At 37.0% G+C, this 13,160-nt stretch overlaps 2 protein-coding genes across 2 annotated transcripts in view; both read right to left on the bottom strand.

The window, feature by feature from the left end:
- The window catches only part of LOC107566810 (pre-mRNA-splicing factor SPF27-like), a 5,693-nt gene extending 1,404 nt beyond the window's left edge, over window positions 1-4,289 (bottom strand). Inside the window, exons 1-4 of the mRNA XM_016252358.1 lie at window positions 4,024-4,289; window positions 3,704-3,796; window positions 3,550-3,620; window positions 325-486 (exon numbers count right to left, since the gene is read on the bottom strand). Coding sequence (XP_016107844.1) covers window positions 325-486; window positions 3,550-3,620; window positions 3,704-3,796; window positions 4,024-4,116 — 419 coding nt within the window. The 5' untranslated portion in view covers window positions 4,117-4,289. The remainder of the gene's footprint in view (window positions 1-324; window positions 487-3,549; window positions 3,621-3,703; window positions 3,797-4,023) is intronic.
- A 1,391-nt stretch (window positions 4,290-5,680) lies between these two features.
- The window catches only part of LOC107566809 (DENN domain-containing protein 2C-like), an 18,759-nt gene continuing 11,279 nt past the window's right edge, over window positions 5,681-13,160 (bottom strand). The window contains exons 11-17 of the mRNA XM_016252357.1: window positions 11,628-11,776; window positions 11,357-11,534; window positions 8,983-9,024; window positions 7,703-7,811; window positions 6,832-7,074; window positions 6,653-6,739; window positions 5,681-6,554 (exon numbers count right to left, since the gene is read on the bottom strand). Coding sequence (XP_016107843.1) covers window positions 6,523-6,554; window positions 6,653-6,739; window positions 6,832-7,074; window positions 7,703-7,811; window positions 8,983-9,024; window positions 11,357-11,534; window positions 11,628-11,776 — 840 coding nt within the window. The 3' untranslated portion in view covers window positions 5,681-6,522. The remainder of the gene's footprint in view (window positions 6,555-6,652; window positions 6,740-6,831; window positions 7,075-7,702; window positions 7,812-8,982; window positions 9,025-11,356; window positions 11,535-11,627; window positions 11,777-13,160) is intronic.

The raw sequence follows: 13,160 nt of genomic DNA, 5'->3' as shown, positions 1-13,160 counted from the left end.
TTGGCAGTGTGTGTACACAACCACCCTATAATGATAAAATCCAAAATTTAATGTGGACAACAATTTTTTTTTTTTAAATCCCAAAAAAAAAATAATTTATAAAATAAAAAAAGCCTACATAAATTAGAAAAAATTAAATAAATGGACCAATATAATCTTTCTGGACCAAAAATAAAATTAATGTCTTTTTTGGCCTTCGGGTCCTTTTGACCCGCGAGGGACACTTTTGTTATAGTTTCGGGAGGGATGGATGAGGGTTAAATCAACACAGGGAGTCTGAGTTTCCTGCTTAAGATTCAAATCTTGAATAGTCTGTTCACTCACTCATTAGACACCTTCCATGCATTAGTTCCATACTGGGCCATGAGCTCAAGGTTCTCAATGCGCACTGCCTGGTGCTCCAGCTGGGCCATAGAGTTATTGACACAGTCCTGCCATGCTGTGATGTCATTCTTCTGCCCAGACGATGGAGCAGGAAGCTCATATCTAAGAAAAGCACAAGAAGGTGAGATCTAACCGTAAACAACTCTTTTTTAGGTATAGCTGGATGTGCTCATTATCACATGTAAACTTGAAACTAGCTTAGACCAACTAATGTAGGCCTTCCTGTAGCTCAAACAGTAGGGCATGGCACTAGCAATGCCAAGTTCATGTTCGGTTCCCAGGAAAGCAAGAACTGATTAAAAAAATGTGCACCTTGAATGCAAAGCAAGTTGCTTTGGATAAATGGATGTGTAAATGTAAAGGAAACTATCTGTACAATGCTTGTAAGGTATCAACAATGAAGCTAGTTTAATTTAAATGTGTGCAATAGATCAGCTTCAATAAAGAGGAACTGCACCAAACTAACCAGATCTTAAATTGTTGTATGAAGGAACAAACTACAAGCGGAGCACTGCGAATGAGCTGGACAATGAAACAATGGTGCAATCTAAAACAACTAGCTTACAGTAACCGATTTCAAGTAAAAAAAAACTACTTAGCTGTGCAGGTGCATCTCAATAAATTAGAATGTTGTGGAAAAGTTCATTTCAGTAACTCGACTCAAATTGTGAAACTCGTGTATTAAATCAATTCAGTGCACACAGACTGAAGTAGTTTAAGTCTTTGGTTCTTTTAATTGTGATGATTTTGGGTCACATTTAACAAAAACCCACCAATTCACTATCTCAACAAATTAGAATACTTCATAAGACCAATAAAAAAAACTCTAATAGAGGTAGAGAGAAAGAGAACAAGTGAGAGAGACAGAGAAAAACAGAGGATTGATTGCGACAAGTAGACCTAGTTTAATTCTTTATACTGAAAAAGCCAGAAAAGGTTTTTCCCCTCTTACATTAACTCTTTATTACCCTGAAGACACACACCGAGAAAATACACAATGCTAGGGGTGCAACGGTTCAACTTACTCACGGTTCGGTTTGTATCACGGTTTTAGAGTCACAGTTTCGGTACGGTTTGGTATGTGCTATGTTTAGGGAAAAAACTACAGTTGCATCTCAATAAATTAGAATGTCGTGGAAATGTTCATTTATTTCAGTAATTCAACTCAAATTGTGAAACTCGTGTATTAAATCAATTCAATGCACACAGACTGAAGTAGTTTAAGTCTTTGGTTCTTTTAATTGTGATGATTTTGGCTCACATTTCACAAAAACCCACCAATTCACTATCTCAACAAATTAGAATATGGTGACATGCCAATCAGCTAATCAACTCAAAACACCTGCAAAGGTTTCCTGAGCCTTCAAAATGGTCTCTCAGTTTGGTTCACTAGGCTACACAATCATGGGGAAGACTGCTGATCTGACAGTTGTCCAGAAGACAATCATTGACACCCTTCACAAGGAGGGTAAGCCACAAACATTCATTGCCAAAGAAGCTGGCTGTTCACAGAGTGCTGTATCCAAGCATGTTAACAGAAAGTTGAGTGGAAGGAAAAAGTATGGAAGAAAAAGATACACTGAGAGAACCAACTGAGAGAACCGCAGCCTTATGAGGATTGTCAAGCAAAATCGATTCAAGAATTTGAGTGAACTTCACAAGGAATGGACTGAGGCTGGGGTCAAGGCATCAAGAGCCACCACACACAGACGTGTCAAGGAATTTGGCTACAGTTGTCGTATTCCTCTTGTTAAGCCACTCCTGAACCACAGACAACGTCAGCGGCGTCTTACCTGGGCTAAGGAGAAGAAGAACTGGACTGTTGCCCAGTGGTCCAAAGTCCTCTTTTCAGATGAGAGCAAGTTTTGTATTTCATTTGGAAACCAAGGTCCTAGAGTCTGGAGGAAGGGTGGAGAAGCTCATAGCCCAAGTTGCTTGAAGTCCAGTGTTAAGTTTCCACAGTCTGTGATGATTTGGGGTGCAATGTCATCTGCTGGTGTTGGTCCATTGTGTTTTTTGAAAACCAACGTCACTGCACCCGTTTACCAAGAAATTTTGGAGCACTTCATGCTTCCTTCTGCTGACCAGCTTTTTGAAGATGCTGATTTCATTTTCCAGCAGGATTTGGCACCTGCCCGCACTGCCAAAAGCTCCAAAAGTTGGTTAAATGACCATGGTGTTGGTGTGCTTGACTGGCCAGCAAACTCACCAGACCTGAACCCTATAGAGAATCTATGGGGTATTGTCAAGAGGAAAATGAGAAACAAGAGACCAAAAAATGTAGATGAGCTGAAGGCCACTGTCAAAGAAACCTGGGCTTCCATACCACCTCAGCAGTGCCACAAACTGATCACCTCCATGCCACGCCGAATTGAGGCAGTAATTAAAGCAAAAGGAGCCCCTACCAAGTATTGAGTACATGTACAGTAAATTAACATACTTTCCAGAAGGCCAACAATTCACTAAAAATGTTTTTTTTATTGGTCTTATGAAGTATTCTAATTTGTTGAGATAGTGAATTGGTGGGTTTTTGTTAAATGTGAGCCAAAATCATCACAATTAAAAGAACCAAAGACTTAAACTACTTCAGTCTGTGTGCATTGAATTTATTTAATACACGAGTTTCGCAATTTGAGTTGAATTACTGAAATAAATGAACTTTTCCACAACATTCTAATTTATTGAGATGCACCTGTACAAAATAGTCAGCTATGCTGCTTGACTCTGCAAACTGGTATTTGTCATCATATTATTTTAATCATAAACACTGGTTTGTAGCGCAAAGAGTTTTACCATTGCATTGACTGCACTTTGATATTCCAATTATTTACCTACAGCGGCTAATGAAGCAGAGATCTTGCACATTCACAGAAAACAGCTTTACAACATTGCAAAATAAGGTGGACTGAATTATGCAAGTGTAATACTTCAACGGGAAACTGGCTAATAGCATGGTATTTTGTAATGAAGTTGATATGTTTTTGTAAAAAAAAATTGTGTGAAAGCAAATAATATTTTAATCACGCATCTGTTACAACTATTACTGCAGCTCCTCCCAAAGATGTATTTAGATTTACTGCAATTTAATTTTCCTATGTATAGATGTATTTTCTATTCTAGATCAGCAGGACACAAGAGTTCACCAGTTTTGCTCAGTAAACTTACCTCTTCATACTGAGCAGCTCCATGGGTTGACGAGCAGCCAGTCTCTCAAACTCATTCCTTATGATCTCGGTCTAATGAGAGCAACATAACACTAAGATTATAGTGTGAACCACATTATAGTAAACCAGAAGCAGAAAGGGTCTTTTCCTCGTACCTCAAAAGCAGAGAAATCTGGTGTGGGCAGGTAGCTCAAATAGTTCTTGGTTGGTCTGTATCGTCTCGTCTCTTCTTCCACCAAAGCAGCTGCCTGAAATTGATTCAAACGTACATTTCCCTCTAATACAGACAATTGTAACACTATAGCATACTCAAAACAGAAACATATGATGAATAAACAACTAAACGGTTTCATTTAAGAACCAGAAGAAGACGCAGCGGTTAGCTGTCTGTATAGAGCCTGTAGGTCTTATATTTATTAGTTATCGACGTTTTAAGTAGACAGAACGTCCAAAAAGACACATTCAGTCTACTTACGGCTCCTCTGACCCCTGGAGCATCATAACCCTGGTCGAAATAAGGCAGAGCATCAACAAACACATCACCAGCGACTGAAGCTGGTCCTGCCATCCTTCACAACACGCTTCTTCTTCTTTGACGTTTTTGTGGCGGTTGGCAAACCAGCTTTAGGTGCATATACCGCCACCTACTAGGGTTTTGTTTACGCTTTTTTGTTAAAGGAAAAACAAAAAAGCTAAAGAAAGAATAATAAAAAATAATAATAATTCTTTAAATCCTGTTCATGAATTCTGTGACTTTGAAATATTTAAATAGTATGTGAAACGTTGCCACGCGTCTTTCTTTTCTTCTTCTCTTTTAATGGCGGTTGGCAAACCCACTTAAAAGGTGCATTTCCGCCACCTACTGGACTGGAGTGTGGCGCATGACGGATGTTAGTGACAACATACCTTTAAGAAAAGGATACAATTATTCTATACACTTCATTATGTGATCATAAATCCTATTTATTAAACCTATTGCTTTCAAATAACTTATAATTGCATAATATACTTTTTACTGTGCTGGAGCAGTCTTTCGTATTGTCTTAATTGTTATATTTTCTATATTCCAAATACTTAATTCTTCTATTAATCTCATTCTTCCCCATTCTAGTGAGACTTTTTGCCAAGATCACGCGAGAGATCACAGAAACCTTTCCAGTGTAAGTTAAATATTATTAATAATAAGATATTACAAATAATTTGGTAGTAAAACAAAGTGCTACACATTTTATTGCTGCAAGGATTAGTATCTTTATTTTTGTACATTTGCAACTGCTTTTTATCACTTAATTAAATCGTGTCATATATTATAGGGACTACTGAACAGACATTTAGAAGTTGATTTACAACATCCGCCATGTTTGTAGTTTTCAACTCGTTTTTGTAGTTCTGGACAGAATCCTTCACCAAAGCGCAATGGATTGTGGGCAATATTAGCCCGTGTGCACTGATCCCCGCTTCAAAAATCGACCTGAAATTGTAGTCCATCCGGGGACCTTTGGCGTACTCTTTTCAACATACTATGCTTTGGGACACACTTATTCTAATCAAAGATATTATTTAGAATGGATAGTATGAACACTGAGACGCAGGGCCAGTGATTGTGAACAAAAACACGCTCTGTTATGATGGGATTGCAATTGACTAAAATGCATGCATTTAAATATTTTACATTCTTCCAATAATAAAACTGTGCTAGATCATGAGTTTTGTGAGGGAAGGGCTTTTGAGCTCCTTTATGAAAACAGACTGTTTACAAGTGGTTTTCAAGCTGAAATAGTGTGTAACACGTAACAGTGACTGTAAAACATGTATTGTAGGTATGGGAGTGGCATATGTTGAGTTTTAATATTTGGATGGGGTCAATGGGGTTGTTTGAGCCTATTTTTGATTGGACTGATTTTGTGACACAGACCTGGCAACACTGCCTGCGTCTCTAATCAATGTAAAGTACCATTCGGAAGTTTGATTCAATGGATCACTATTACTTCTTACATGTTAAGGTAACATGATAACAGCAGTCATCGAAATTATTAAATAACAAAAAAAACACTTATGCAATGTCCCAAAAAAGTGTCAAAACTGTCACAGCCACTTAAGCTTCTTTCAAGTAGCCACCAAATCCACATTACTGCTGTAAGTGTAGTTTTTAATAACACTGTATACTCCTTTCAATATAAGCTTCCCATATGTTTTAAACCCATGCACCCTATACATTCTCATTCTCTTGACATTCATCAAAATGTTCAATTTCCACATCAAGCTCACATTGTTTGTTTCACACTTCCTGTCCAACATTGCATCAGAAAGCTGTTTTTCCCCCCCAAATGTTACAAAAAGTCTAGTTTGTCTAAAAACACAACTGTACAAAATGTAAAAGCCTCTGAAAACACTTGCATTGTTATTTGACAAAACAGAAAATTTGGCACAAAAAAAAAAAAGGTTGACATAACTGGAAAGGCCATTTCTGTGCATATAAAGAATCATAAATTAATTCCTGAAGGGGAATAGAAGTCATCCTTCATCATATCTTCTTTTTAACAACACATTTCCAGCTGGAAATAAGCTTACCTTATTGTATGGTTTAATAAAAATTATATTAAAGACAATAAAAACACATAAGACCTCTGACATGGCCATTAACCCAACTCTTGTTATTATGCATTCATAGTCAGTTTTTTCCTTATTTATCAAAATTACAATAACACGACACAGACTCCTCCTTTTCCTCTTTGTTCTAATTCAGTCGTCTTTGTTCCTTGTGCTTATAAACTCATTTCCAGTCTTTTCCTCTTTTGTGATGGGATGGCAAATCCAAGCCAGAGAATTTTCAGGGCAGAACAAGCTGATTCCAGTCTTGACCTCATCTCCACCCTTTTGCGTGTTGGCTATGGAAGAGGAACTGACATGCTGGTTGAGTCATCACACACTTTTGAATAAAAGCCGCTCATACTTGGCGTCTTGACACAGTTCTCTATTTCTTCTGCAAGAATTTCATTTTATTTCCTGCAAACAAACATAGTTGTGAGTAAAACAATGGACAAAGTGCTTCTACATATTTATCTTTTCATTCTAGACAAATGGAAAAGAGGCAAAAGATTTACCGAGCCCCTTGAGAAATTTGTTGACTCCACTTGGTTCAGGTTCAGGATACGAATCCAGATATTCTGCTGCTCTCATTTCAAACAGCCCTGTTAAACAAGGACAAAACATTCTCTCATTACTTAAAAGGAATGGTTCGCCCTAAAAATAACAACTCTAATCCAAATATTTCTTCTCTCACCTTTAACACCCCCTTTTCTGAGCTCTCGGTCATGAATGAAACCAGCAAACATCTGCGTGTCCATGAAGAGCTGGAGAAACTGTCGCACTCCTCGGGAAGGATGAGATTTCCTGAAAGCGTCTCTCTGCAGCTCTCGGGTCCCACCGGGTCCTGTGTCGCTCATGTAGAGAGAATAATGTCCCACCAGCTCAACAAAGAACCACACAAACGCCTCTGACACCAATGTGCTCAGGTCTGATTTATCTGTTAGAAGAATAAAACCACAGTGTGACACATTGATACTGCATAGTATAAAAAAACAACAACAACAACAAACTAAACAGACACAAGCCAATAAAATAAGACTTTTGTGGCTTTGTCCATGTCTATTAGCTTTGAAGCCATTTACAGTCAAACCAAAATGTATTCAGACACCTTCAACATTTCACGCATTATCACAGTTTATTCGCTATAGTTTAGAAAATGGTAATAAAATATGACAAGAACTCAGAGTTAAACTGTGTCAGAACAAATTCATCTTGATAATGTCAGATAACACTTAATTTGAATTCTGTGCTTGTTAAGCCGTTGGTCCTTGAATATTTAGTATAACCAGCATAATGACTATTTGCCGTTGAGCCAGCTTAACGAACATCTGTACACCTGAAATCATACTTGTCAGCATGTTCCTGACCTCATTGGCCTTGTTTAACGGTTGGTTACTCATCACATCATGAAAAAAATAGACGGTAGGACTTTAAAAGGGGAACATTTTGACACAATAAGACAATGGACCAAACCTTCAGTCACGTGAGTAAAACCGGTTTAAAATTGAACTGAGTCAGATGCTGTGGGTTCAGCTGTGAATAACGGCACGTGTGATGAGTCTAACCTCCATTCCTGTCTCTTGTGTTTTGTTCTAGGATCTCCTCCCTGTTGTCCAGTATCTCCTGAAGCGCTGCCTGCAGCTTTCTAGGTAAGATACAGTCTTCGTCTCCAAGCTAGGACAGAGGAGAGGAGAGAAAGATGAATATAGGAGCAAATTTATGAAAGAAACAGACATTTTGATACAAAGACAAGATAAATAGACCCATTATTACATTTAACAAAAGGATTTGTCAGCAATTAGATCTTCAGCAATTAGTAGTCTGATGTAGACTAATGTACAAAGGTTTGGAGTCAGTAATTGATTTTATTTTGTATTAGTTTTATTTATTTATTTTTTTAAGAAATTAATATGTATTCTGCAAGGATACATTAAAATTAGGGCTGTCAAATTGATTAATTGCGATTAATCGCATCCAAAATAAAAATGTGTGTTTACATAATATATATATATGTGTGTGTGTGTGCCGTGTATATTTATATGTATATAAATATACACACATACATGTATATATTTAAGAATATGTATGTATGTATATATATATATATATTACATATATTTCCTAAATATATACATGTATGTGTGTGTATTTATATACATATGAATATGCACAGTACACACAAAAATATTATGTAACCACAAACTTTTATCTGATTTGACAGCCCTAATCAAAATTGATCAAAATTGACAGGTAAGACATTTATAATGTTACAAAAAAGTTATATTTCAAATAAATGCAGTTTTTAACTTTCTACTCATCAAAGAATCCTGAAAAAATGTTTTCCACAAAAATATGAAGCAATAACTGTTTTCAACATTGATAACAATAAGAAATGTTTCTTGAGCAGAAATTCAGCATATTAAAATGATTTCTGAAGGATCATGTGTCACTGAAGACAGTAATGGCTGCTTTGTGATCACAGTAAATTGAATTTAAAAAGAAGTTATTTTAAATTGAAATATTATTTCAAATTATATAGCATTTTTTGATCAAATAAATGCAGCCTTGGTGAGCATAAGAGACTTCTTTTCAAATCACTGGGGATATTATTATTGACCCAAACTTTTAAATGGTAGTGTATAAGGGAAAAACTGGAATTGGATGACAATATAAGTATGGCCAAAAAGACTTCTTAAAACCATCAGATTTATGTCTTTGACTGATAATACAGTACAGCTGCTCAGGCTGTGACTTGAGTTTCAGACTACACCCTCACAAACATGCACTTGTGACACTTTCAAAAGGTTACACCCTTGTATTAGAAAACTAAAACTTGCATACACACCTGAACAACAAACTTGTCCGCACACAAATCCACAATAAGAACCTGAAAGAATAGTACAAAAAAAAAATGTAAGTGTCTTTCATTCTCTTTCAAAATGGAAAGCATAAGAAAAAAATTCTAGGTATGTGACATAAAAGTCACTAGATGGACCTGACAGGAACATCAGAATGCAAAGTTGTATCAATTTACAATGTTCATCAGGTTATTTAAACAAGACAAATGCAATCTTGTTTTCAATGAAAGATTGCAAAGTTATGAAGATTTGTATTTATAGCACCTCCTACATTTTGAAATAAAGGCTCCAAAGGGGTGTCTAAAGAAAAATCTAAAGAATATTTTTCCACAAAAATAATCTTTTGTCCAATGGAAAGGATCCTTGGATGTTAAAGTTTCTTCATGGAACACAGACGCAAATAAAAGAACCTTTCTTTCTTTATTTTTATTTTATTAATTTTTTGCACCTGCAAAACAAGTACTACTTTTTGGTAGACTAAACTTGGATCGTCGTATAGATATTATTTAATACCTTATACCAAATATAATTTTATTGCTGGCATGGGGAATTTCAAGCTGTTAAACAATGGAAACAATTCAAGGCATGGTGGTTATTAAAGGGGTCATATGATGCGATTTAAATTTTTCCTTTCTCTTTCGAGTGTTACAAGCTCTTGGTGCATAAAGAAGATCTGTAAAGTTGCAAAGACTAAAGTCTCAAATCCAAAGAGATATTCTTTATAAAAGTTAAGAGTCAGCCACGCCTACCTAAAACGACTCGTTCTAACACGCCCCCACATGTCTACGTCACAATGTGGGAAGATTTGCATAACGCCACCCAAATGTTCACGCAAAGAAAAAAGGCGTAACTTTTATTCTCGCTGTAGTATTGTTGTTTCCTCTGCCATGTCGTGAAGGCTCTGTGTGTATTGTTGTGAAAGCGAAACTACTTTGTTTGGTCTTCCAAAAGAGGACGATATCTGCTTCGTCATGCCTGGAGCTGATCCGTGCTGGTCGCTGAGGAAATACTACAAATTTGCGCTGTGGATCGCCGGATCGGCTTTCACCGTGGACGAAGCGGAGTCCAGCCCGGAGTCGTCACATCTCCTTCTGGACGCTCCTTCGTCGAAATCGCCGGCCGCGCCATTCTCAAGCCCCATCATATGACCCCTTTAAATTAAACTCCGGCCGTAGTAATAATCAAACCTCAGAGCTCTTCTCTGTTGTTTAGAGGCATCTTATATGGGATCCATGACAGCATCCAAGAAAATTCTCTTTCTACAGGCCAGATGAGTCGAAGTAAGTTTGAAAGTTTAAAGGTGGGGTAAGCGATTTTTCAAAAACGCTTTAGAAAACTGTTTCAGGCCGAATAGCAAAACAAACTTGTAGCCAATCAGCAGTAAGGGGCGTGTCTACTCATGATGTGGAGGAGAGAGCGTTCAGTGCATGGGACGGACATTAGCTAAGCCGAGTGACAGAAAGATAGGGATGGCGGATAAAAAACAAAAGAGGAAAACGTCTGCGGAACAAAAGAAGGCTTGAGGCAATAAGGCAAGAAGTAGGACCCGTGTAAATATCGGATCAGCATTCCAGCGCTGGACAGAACTCAAGGAGCGGAAGGCCTGCGATCGTATGCCGAGGTGGCTTTGTTTCTTCGCGATAGGTGAGTAACACCGTGTCTGCGCCACAACAGCTAAAGTCTGTCTAGTACACTGGACGCGACAAAGCGACCATTGAAAATCATTAGAATTTTGTGTCAATACGTCATAAATAGAATGCAGCAGCAGTTTTCTGTCAGGGATTTGTCGTGTTGTGCCGCGCCGCATCCAGTGTAGACCATAGATATGTATATGTATCTATGGTGTAGACAGCATCATTATGATGAGTTCTATAGTATTTTGGCACGCCGGGCCACTAGCGTCCGGGGGAGACACGGTGTAACATTGGTTTTGATTTGTTTCACAGAACTAATCGTTGCCTGGGTTGCGTACGTATGTGTGGGGCGGAGCTATCAAAATAGGGGCGAGACCCTTTTGGGGTAGGGTTTGTTTTAGTGATTTCAAATGTCAACATTGGCTACCAGAAATCGCTTACCCCACCTTTAACCTAGTCAAATTATTGAAACTAATCTGAGAAAATTAACACATTCACACATGACCACCAATAAATCATACATCAATACTCCCTCGCAGCTTCATTTTCATTCCTGTTAGAAATTAATAATGCACTACCTTGCATCTATTGGTCAGAAAGATGAAACTGTTGAAATTATTACTAAAAACTTAATTACTATCAATATTGGTGTAAAAAATCCTTGATTAGAAATATAAGTGATTAGAAATATAAGTGGACTTAAATAGGCTCCTTCAAAGTGACTGACCTCCTCGATGGGCATATCCAGCACCTCAGGCAGGGATGGAGACAGCGCCCCCATCACAAAAGGAGTGGGAGAGCAGCATATGTCCAGCATGCTGGCAGGGAGCACCGGTACGAATGTGTGCTGCCATGTGAAGGGATACAGCAGAGCCAAGGCAGAATGGGCACATCGGGATAAGACACTGGCCAGAGACAAACAGAGGTAGGTTTGAATTTAATTCTAGTTGGCATTCAGATTGCTATATTTGGTTATCAGCATGGGTGGTGGTCTGTACCTGAGTTTGTCTGCGATGAAGATCACCCTCCTCTCCAGTAGCAGAGAAGCGAAGACCTGCAGGAGTCTGGTCACACTGAGACACTGCAGCAAACTCTCAAAGTCCACATGCTCCAAACGAGAGTCCACCGGCCTGCACAGCGTCAGAACCTACACATACAACAGAGACACACGGATGATCCTCAGAAGATAGTGACAAACCTGTTCTTTGACTTAAAAAGGTTTCAAGCAGTTAAGAAACTCCATGTAAAAAGGCAAAATTGTATAACAACAATATAAAAAATAATATGAAATGGTTTGACTCTATAATGATTTGTACAGTTTTTTTTACTTTTTTTTTTACAGTTTTATTTTTAAAGTAACATTTTAAATAATTTTCTTTTAAAACATTTATTAAAAATAATAAACTGTAATGATACTGATAATAATGATAATAAATAATTATGTAATTAAATAATGTAATTATTAATAATTACATTTTATTAAAATTATTATTTTTTAATTCTCTTATTTTGCAGGGCTAAGCATTAGTACAAGATGCAACAATTATGAAAAAAAGTAATTAATAATATAAATTATTCAAGAAGAATGCTTGGCCCTTGATTTTTTTGTCATAGGTGTTATCATGTTAAAAACATATTAAATAAAGAAAATTGTAGAAAAGTATTTCCAAGGTCAAAGTTCACAGTAAAAAGGCAGTTCAAATATGCATATGATATTTCTACCATATTGGAAAATTTTTATTTACATTTAAGACATTTTTTTCATATACGGTTAAAGTTATTTGTTAAAGGGATAGTTCACGCAAAAATGAAAATTCTGTCATTAATTACTCACCCTCATGTCGTTTCAAACCCGTAAGACCTTCGTTCATCTTCGGAACACAATTTAAGATATTTTTGATGGAATCTGAGAGCTGTCTGACCCTGCATAGACAGCAATACAACTGAAATGTTCCCAAGTCCAGAGACGTAGCAAGGAGATCTGTAAAATAATCCATGTGACATCAGGGGTTGAACCGCAATTATACGAAGCTACGAGAATACTTTTAGTGCGCAAAAGAAAAAAAAAACGACCTTATTCAACAATTCGTCTCCTCCGCATTAGGGATGCTCCGATCCGCCTTTTTCGCCTCCGATACCGATTCCGATATCTAGGGTTCGGTACTGGCCGATACAGATACCAATCCGATACCAGTGAAGTTTTTTATGTGAATGTAGAATTTATATATCTCTGTGTGTGGAACTGATAATCATTCTTTCACAATCTACTAGATACAGACTACTTCATTATAAAGAAAAATAAAATAAACAAATACTAGTATATTTTTCTGTTTACTCGCCAGACAGAAATACTATACTATACTATATAATATAATACTATATAATATATTATATACATATATAATGTTTGTAAAATGGTACAGCTTTTTAAATATCTGAAAGTACACTCTTAATATCAGTCAGTCAAGCATTATAATATGATAATCAAATAATAATCTATTATCGAAGCTTACTTTTTTTTTTAGGAGCAT

This window comes from Sinocyclocheilus grahami, unplaced genomic scaffold, assembly GCF_001515645.1.
Source record: "Sinocyclocheilus grahami isolate Dianchi unplaced genomic scaffold, SAMN03320097.WGS_v1.1 scaffold1101.1, whole genome shotgun sequence".
Taxonomy (NCBI): domain Eukaryota; kingdom Metazoa; phylum Chordata; class Actinopteri; order Cypriniformes; family Cyprinidae; genus Sinocyclocheilus; species Sinocyclocheilus grahami.
Note: the sequence above shows the minus strand (reverse complement) of the source record. Positions and strands in the feature narration are given on the sequence as shown.